This window comes from Cebidichthys violaceus, unplaced genomic scaffold, assembly GCF_023349555.1.
Source record: "Cebidichthys violaceus isolate CVI_PGR_0920_01 unplaced genomic scaffold, fCebVio1.0.p SCAF_672, whole genome shotgun sequence".
NCBI classification, from domain to species: Eukaryota; Metazoa; Chordata; class Actinopteri; order Perciformes; family Stichaeidae; genus Cebidichthys; species Cebidichthys violaceus.
Genome location: NW_027176897.1, coordinates 1 through 7,942, shown reverse-complemented (window position 1 = coordinate 7,942; position 7,942 = coordinate 1). Strand labels below are relative to the sequence as shown.

Here is a 7,942-nt window from a genome sequence, read left to right as displayed (position 1 = left end):
GACTTGGTGTGTTGGTGTGTTGGTGACTTGGTGTGTTGGTGACTTGGTGTGTTGGTGGGTTGGTGACTTGGTGCTCATTGTTTTGTGTTGTTTTTGTTGTAAACACTGTTTTCTGCTGCGATACCAGAGACGAGCTCATGAACATCAGAGGAACAACTCGAGCACTTTATTTCATATTCTATTGTACATTTGAATATGTTTCTCTTTCTTGCACTGTGTTGACTGTTATTGTTCCGTGTTATGCACCACCCGCCCTGACACATTCCTTGTATGTGCAATGTGCCTCGACAATCAACGGTTTCTGATTCTGAAACATATCAGTCATTGAGACGCTTCATACGTGTGAGAACGCTGCTTTTTGCTCCCATCATACACAGCAAGATCAAAGGTAAAGGTCAGTCTGCAGTTTGCTCGAGGACACTTCAGCAGATGTTCATCGTTGGGCTTGAACATCATAAATCTTCTAAGAGCACACGCCATAGAAGAAGAAGAGGTAGAACATCTTTACAGCGTATGACAGCTTCCTGCAGGCTCTGTGTTTGATCTGTGCCTGAGTGCATACAACAATAGTGCTGTTTGTTTAGATGAATCATAGTTTATACAATGTCATTACATAATGAGCCCACAGATGTTCAATGTGTTATGAAATGAGACAGAAAAACAGGAAATCCTCACATCTGAGAAGCACAAATGTTGAGTGTTTCTGCATAAACAGGACTTATGAAGGAGCGTTAATCAAAGGTGATTAGTTATCAACTAATTAATGAATCCACTAATAGTTTCAGCGATAATTGTTATTTTCTACATTTTGACAATAAGTGATCGTAATCGTAGTAGTTTATTATCTCTGCAGAAGAGGAAGCATGTGAGCTTTGGACTCCTCTCATAAGATGATGATGATCGCTGTCTGATTAACATGGAACCTGCTCGTTAGGAAACAAAGACACACCACCTCATGGAACCTGCTCGTTAGGAAACAAAGACGGATCACTTCATGGAACCTGTTCAGGATACATTCTGTAACTGTTCAGTTGCTAGAATGCTAAAATGTTTTATCATAACGCAGAAAGATGGATTACAGCTGCACTCCTCCACAATTAATAAACAAACAAAAGACAAACATTCCTTCAGAAGTAGAGTCACAGCATCTCCTGAAGAGACAACAAGAACTGCTGCTGAGCTGCTATTTGAACTGAAGCATGAAGCTGAATATTCTAAACATTCTAAATATTCTCTACAGTTAAACATTATTTAGTTGGCTAAAGTCAAATTTAAAAGCATTGTTCATTACGTGTATTTATTCGTCACGTTGTGCTCAATATGAACACGTTTGCTGTCTGTCTGTCTGTCACAGTGTCTCTAGAACCTCTGACCACTGACAGCATGTGTTGAGTTAAAGTCCGTTTCCTCTCCTCACTCAGCAGCAGACTGGCAGCTTAATACAAAAAATAAAAACTGGATGGAAAAACACATTTGTGCTCACATGAAGGTCTGATCGCAGCAGCAGACGGACGCTCTCCTCAGCTACTGAGACACCATGATGCAACTAAGGACTTTACTTCTGACTTCTGTGGTGCTGCCGTGGATGCTGTCTTCTGCAGCAAAACAGAAAAACATGGACGTGAGAAAGCCTAAGGTAAACCATCTGTATGGGTTTGAGCAGGGTGGAGGAAATGCACAATAGTCTGTAGTTATGATGTAAAGAAGAGTTATTAAGATTTCTCTTTTTCACAGAAATACAGCGCAAAGGTTGCAAACTTTAAAGCCCTTCAAGACACCGACCCAGCAGCTCCAAGAGCCCACGGTACGGTCCGGTTAGACACGTCCAAGTTCTGAACAGTCTCAAAGCCGCTTATGCAACACTTCTGAGGCATTCAGTGAATTCAATGTGTGTGAGTGTAGCTAGAGCTCCACATTATGTAATGAGTGTCCTCACATGAACCGTCTAGTGGAGCTTTTCAAAGGTGATGATAGAACCGCTGATCTTTCCAGAGCTGCCCACCTGCCTGCTGTGCGTGTGTCTGAGCGGCTCCGTGTACTGCGAGGAGGTGACCCCGCAGATGTCCGCCGTCCCGGCGCTGCCGAAGGAGACGTCGTACCTCTACGCACGCTTCAACAAAATCAGGAAAATACGAAAACAAGACTTTGCAGACACGGGTGAGTAAGAGTGGTGATCGTTACGTGTTCAGTGATGTCATCGTTCAAGCTCACTTCCTCCGTGTTTGTCCCTCAGCCACCATGAAGAGAATCGACCTGACCGGGAACCTCATCGCAGAGATAGAGGACGGAGCGTTCTCCAGACTCCCTCACCTGGAGGAGCTCACTCTGGCAGAGAACAGGCTGACGAAGCTCCCCGTGCTGCCCGGAGGGCTGGTGTCGTTCAACGCCAACTTCAACTGGCTGAAGACCCAGGGCGTGAAGGGGAGCGCGTTCAGCGTGAGTCAGCTGACACGATGCATGCGACTACATATACAACGAGCGGCCTCAATGGAGACATGAGTGCGATTAATGGAAGCAATGAAACATAAAGCTGGTGAAAGTAGAAGAGAGAGATGTATTTCAATACATGAATATATTCTGACTATTCGTGTGTGAAAGCGCAGGATGGATACATATATAATGTAAATGCATTTAGACACGGATTTAAGGTTTAATTAAGAATTCATATTCATTTCATTTTTTCAGATTCTAAATTTCAGATTCTAATTTCAGATTCTAAAACAGTCTTTTGTTGTTGCAGAAACTCACCAGACTGACATATCTCTACCTTGGAAACAATGAACTGGCAGTGGTGCCTCAACTTCCAGAGTCTCTGCACGTCGTTCACCTTCATGTAAGTTCACCTGCTGTAAGTTCACCTGCAGTAAGTTCACCTTCATGTAAGTTCACCTTCATGTAAGTTCACCTTCATGTAAGTTCACCTGCTGTAAGTTCACCTTCATGTAAGTTCACCTTCATGTAAGTTCACCTGCAGTAAGTTCACCTTCATGTAAGTTCACCTGCAGTAAGTTCACCTGCAGTAAGTTCACCTGCAGTAAGTTCACCTGCAGTAAGTTCACCTTCATGTAAGTTCACCTGCAGTAAGTTCACCTGCAGTAAGTTCACCTGCAGTAAGTTCACGTGTGACTCTCAGAAGCTCCGGGGAAGCTTTAGTTTTCTCTATTGTGTGTTTGTTCTGCAGAACAACAAGATCTCCACAATAACAGACGAGACGTTCTGCAGAGGCAACGCCAGCCACTACATCCGCACCAACATGGACGAGGTGAGACTGGACGGGAACCCCGTGGAGCTGTCGGAGCACCCCAACAGCTTCATCTGTCTGCAGTCGCTCCCTATCGGATGGGACAACTGAAAGTAACCGACAGCATGCTTTAGACGCAGTAGACCAGTCACAAGGAGCACCTCTTATGTTACATTTAATCAGCTCTAGTGTACGCGCTCTTAGAAGCAGACAGAAGTCATAATTACAGAAAAACAAGAGTTAAAGCTGTTTCTTTTCTTAGATGATGTTGCACAGATTCTGATGTCTCAACATACAAACACTCATTTCTGTATCTTTGATTTTGCTGCAATCTAGTTGAGACATTTAGTCTGGGCATGCTGTGAATGTGTCCATATGAGACCATTGTTGAGATGATTGTTACTGCTAATGTTTCTGAAAATGAAGTTCTTATTAAAGATAAACTTGCATGCCTCTCCGTCAGCCTTCCACACTCTTGACTCCTTCATAACTGATACGGTTACACACTATGAAGTAGAGTCCAGCCTGTAGGAAACAAGTCAGCGAGTCCAACAACGTGTCCTTAGTCCACTTTAAATCCCACCGGCGCTCACTTGGCTGCCGCCTCATTAGGAACCAGACCATCTGTTATCTTCTGCTGGTAATCCCGCTCTGATCGCTTCCTTCGGTAGACGTCGTCTGGAAAGAATTAACAGACTGAATGGGACACTTGAAACATAGACGGCTTTGATGCTGTTAAAGCTGCAGGAAGTGATCAATAATGTGAATATGACTGCATACCATTATGGTGAGCTAGTGTGCACTGAATGGAACTGAGCCACGTTTCTCAAGCAAAAAGGTTCACACCAGGACGCGGAGAACCGAAACAGCTGGAGTTCAGTTCTGATATTTAACAGAGTGCAGTAGGAAGCCGTACTAACGGGAACAAGCTGAGGAATGAGATGCATTCCTCTGAAGACGAAAACAATTTCCTGTCCCTGAAAGGCCTCAGAACACGACAGCTTCTCTCCTCTTGTTTTTAACACGAGAGGACTTGGACTCATTGTGGTTCTCCTGAAGAACATCTGGAATAAATGGTTACGGTTCAGTGAGAGCAGCTTTTTAACTGGACTCTCTACAGGTGCAGCTTCACACATGTGCAATAACAACAGATGTGTGCAGTGGTGGAAAGTATTCAAGTACTGTCCCAAAGTACTACATTTGAGGTACTTCTACTTTACTTTTTAATGCTGCTTTATAGTACTTCTACTCCACTACAGTTCAGGGGTAAACACTGTACTAAGTGTGTGAAAAGTTGCTCCTCAGAAACTCGTGTCATTACATGAATACAGTCTTTTCAAAATAAAGTTCCGTCTTCACGGAACACAACTCAGGTTTAAGCAACAAAACTAACTTAGGTTTAGAGAGATCATCAAATACAAAACCTCTAGGTTCCACACACACACACACACACACACACACACACACACACACACACACACACACACACACACGTAAAGAGGTCAAAGACACAAAGAGACTGAATCAGGCCTGACTCAGCAGAGATAGTTCACCAGAGTGAATGTTCACTGTTTACAGCAGGAGGACCACTTCATGTGAGTCCATCACCAAATGTACAAACTCGTACTCATGTAGTATTTTGAAAGGAAGGGTACTTTGAAGTGGTCACAGTACAATGATGTGCAGTATGTTGTCTTCTCCTGTATCACAGTCACATCAGGGACTCACTATAGAAGATCACACTGATAAGAGATGAATAGAGTATCTATCCATCCATCCATCCATCCATCCATCCATCCATCCTCTACTCAGTCAAGTTATATTGTGACCTTTGTTTCCCTGTCAGCAGCAGTGTGTCTGTACTGTGTGTCTTTAAAATGCCATCTTTCTTTCTTTCTTTCTTTCTTTCTCTCACTGTTCCTCCTGGCAGTGAGGAGCAGAGGGAGGTCTGAGGACATGTGAAAGGTCATGAAGGGTTGTTAAATCTTAAACCTGTCCTAACAGTAAACAGAGCTACTGGAACAAGCAACATGTCAAGTGTTCAAGTGTTCAAGTGTTCAAGTGTTCACCGTCATCAAACACACTCAGTGTGCATGTATACTCACAGAAAGTCTCCTTTCCTATCCTCACGTTGATCATGATCCACTCCATGACGCCTCCGATGCAGAAGAAGACGGGGAGGAACCTGTACGTCCCGAGACGTTGTTTACCCGGAACCAGGCTCAGTAGATAGCGGACTGTATCACTCTTATGAAACATCGTCCGTAGATGTTCAACAGCCTTCAGCGCTGCAGGGAACGTGTCCTCTCTACTGCTTCAAGAGCAGCGGACGGGAGGAGCGGGTGCGCTCGTTTTGAGGCCCGGAGTAACGCAAACAGAGCGGAGCTGTGTAGACTCAGACACGAGCCGACGGAAGCGCGACGTCGGACTACATAACGAACGCAACCAGGAAGAGACGTCACATCCGGTTGTGATGTGCGTCATTAAAACACGGAAATGCAAACAAAATAAGATAAAATATAAAATATAAATTAATTTGTTTTTAAATTAAATACATATAGAAAATAGATAAAACAGCTCAAGTTGTTTTTCTATAGAGTAAGAGAAATAAATAAATAAAAGTGTTTCTGGTGGCAGTCTGCCCTTTTATGCAAAGTAACCTATATATTTATATACAATATTAAAATATAATTATGATAGTAAGGTAACAGAGCATTAGAGCAATGACACAAACACGCATGTTATGTCTGTTTGAATAAATTAATATTAAACTAATATTAAAGCACAGTGTTTATGGTACAGTGGTGACTCTTGAATAGTGTGACAGCGATATTTTAGAGCTTTGGGGTCCATGGTGTTCAGCCTATCAATGGGTTTAAATCAAACTTACACCTAGTATCTGTTTCTATTCACCCGCTTCTGATCAAAAGTAGTTATTAACATAATATTACCCTGACATTTAGATCGAAGATGAGACCTTTTGTAATGTTTTATTTAAAAACTTTGCATTGTGTAGTACCTTGAACACAAACAAAAATAGAGTATTTTCAGTAAAGTTCATGTTTTCTATTGGGATTCAATAAATAATCTACAGAACAGGTCACTGGATGGCAATGAATACTGCGATTACTAGAAATCATTTTGTCGTAGCATTATAAATTAGAACATTATTAGCTGCCATCTTTATCTGTGCTGTACAGCAGAACACGAGTGAACAGCTCTCCACTTGTATCACAATTATGAATGTAACTTAGCAGGAACATTTAGTGAAAATATTGATTTAATTGATGCCACATTGCTCAAATGCTGCTGCTAACACAACTTCTCACACAGGCTACTTCATAAGAAGTCCACATGTTGGTTACCGTTAGTTACAAGGAGCTTTTAAAGCGGTCGGATGTTTGACTGGCCGACATCAGTGCAACACATCCAGATGTTTAAAGTTCAACCATAAAACAAAACTAATGACTGACGAATGCACAAATGGGTTTATTTTGGCTGGAATGATCAAACACATCACTGTTGAGATGAGCTCTAAACTGTAACAGTGTGACGCAACACTGCAGAGCGCACAAATACAAACTCAACACAAGACACTCAGACACTCAGACACATGCAACGACGACGACGACGGTCTCCAGGAACAGTACCGTACGAGGAGAGGAGAGCGCTAACCGACTCCTTTAAGAGCTACTGGAAAAAGGGCAAAAGATAATCATACTTTATTATTATTATTATTATTAATGAAAAACCTTCACTACCGACGGTCCAAATAAGTTCGGTGTCTGTCGTCCAAAACACGACCAAGACAGCAGATTTTGACATTTTGTTCTTCCTCAAATGGAGATCTAATGGCACATTAATGTAAGTTAAGACTTAGACCTGCTACTGTGTGTAGACTGAGTCTTAAACCACGGCTACCGTTTCACAATCCCGTCATCACTGAAATAAACAGACGCAGGTATTGGAACCACATTAAACTGGAAAAAAACATCAATGTACTCACAGTTAGCATGGTTTGGGTATAATAGTGTTCCTCAATAAATACAATCATAATAGAATCATTGTTATCGGGTCTTTCTGCTTCATAAGAATTGTGTTTTTTGTTTTTAGACATGAAGCCCAAACGTTCATTTCTCTGGATAAGTAGCGACAGCACAGATAAAGTGTTCTTGCACTCCAACAGGTGAACAAATGAATAATTCACATTCTCATTGTTTTTATGCTTTCTGTCTGGACTTTGAGCCTCGTGGAAAAAGAGAAAACATCATTATTGACACACGACTAAAACAGATCAGCATGAGTTCTTTTCAAACGGATTCAGTCCTCGACTTTGTGAGCCGGCCTGCAGAAAGTCCAATGATGCTCCACCGTGTTCTCGTTGGCTCGCTCGCTCATGTGGTGCACGCGCGTGTTGCGGATGGTGAAGCCTTGTTTCATGATGTAGTCCATGAGGTGGACCCTGAGGGCCACCTCTTGGTGATAGTCACACGGGCCGAAGGTGAACGACACCTGGCAGTCTCTGGTGTCCATCATGTGTTTGTTCCACTTGGTGAAGTTGTTGGAAATACCTTCCAGCAGGCCGTGAACCTTCGTGGTTATGGTCAGCTGCGTGATGATGACGGCCACCGGGTTGGAATATTTAGACAGTTTCCGGGTGCTGGAGAGCTCCACGACTTGCTCGAAGATGTCGGGAGGGTA

At 42.7% G+C, this 7,942-nt stretch overlaps 3 protein-coding genes across 4 annotated transcripts; 1 reads left to right on the top strand and 2 right to left on the bottom strand.

Annotated features, from left to right (window-relative positions):
* The first annotated feature begins 1,468 nt into the window (after positions 1-1,468).
* Positions 1,469-3,698, top strand: LOC137890665 (mimecan-like). Of its 2 annotated transcripts, none has more exons than XM_068734826.1 (6): positions 1,469-1,636; positions 1,735-1,804; positions 1,993-2,157; positions 2,234-2,436; positions 2,741-2,848; positions 3,182-3,698. In XM_068734826.1, the coding sequence occupies exons 1-6, from the start codon at positions 1,538-1,540 to the stop codon at positions 3,350-3,352; spliced, it is 816 nt and encodes a 271-aa protein (XP_068590927.1). In that variant the 5' UTR covers positions 1,469-1,537; the 3' UTR covers positions 3,353-3,698. The 2 variants fall into 2 exon arrangements, with proteins under 2 accessions (XP_068590927.1, XP_068590928.1); XM_068734827.1 differs by having other exon boundaries at positions 1,472-1,636; positions 2,741-2,833.
* On the bottom strand, positions 3,400-5,651 carry LOC137890667 (ubiquinol-cytochrome c reductase complex assembly factor 5-like). The gene is made up of 2 exons (XM_068734830.1): positions 5,347-5,651; positions 3,400-3,919 (listed from the first exon to the last, which is right to left on the bottom strand). Exons 1-2 carry the CDS (start codon positions 5,498-5,500, stop codon positions 3,831-3,833), a joined length of 243 nt encoding a protein of 80 aa, XP_068590931.1. The 5' UTR covers positions 5,501-5,651; the 3' UTR covers positions 3,400-3,830.
* Positions 5,652-6,710: 1,059 nt separating this feature from the next.
* Positions 6,711-7,939, bottom strand: LOC137890664 (BTB/POZ domain-containing protein KCTD6-like; the record flags this gene model as incomplete). The annotated part of the gene is made up of 1 exon (XM_068734825.1): positions 6,711-7,939. A coding segment is annotated over one exon (378 nt), but the record flags the coding sequence as incomplete, so codon positions are not given.
* Between the last annotated feature and the right edge of the window lie 3 nt (positions 7,940-7,942).

Excerpts from the sequence above, each read along its gene's own strand:
- LOC137890665 (XM_068734826.1), top strand. The coding sequence starts at position 1,538 with ATGATGCAACTAAGGACTTTACTTCTGACTTCTGTGGTGCTGCCGTGG. Across the intron at positions 1,637-1,734 it reads TGGACGTGAGAAAGCCTAAG|AAATACAGCGCAAAGGTTGC; the intron begins GTAAACCATCTG and ends TCTTTTTCACAG. Across the intron at positions 2,849-3,181 it reads TTCATGTAAGTTCACCTGCT|AACAACAAGATCTCCACAAT; the intron begins GTAAGTTCACCT and ends TTTGTTCTGCAG.
- LOC137890667 (XM_068734830.1), bottom strand. The coding sequence starts at position 5,500 with ATGTTTCATAAGAGTGATACAGTCCGCTATCTACTGAGCCTGGTTCCG. Across the intron at positions 3,920-5,346 it reads GATAGGAAAGGAGACTTTCT|ACGACGTCTACCGAAGGAAG; the intron begins GTGAGTATACAT and ends AATTCTTTCCAG.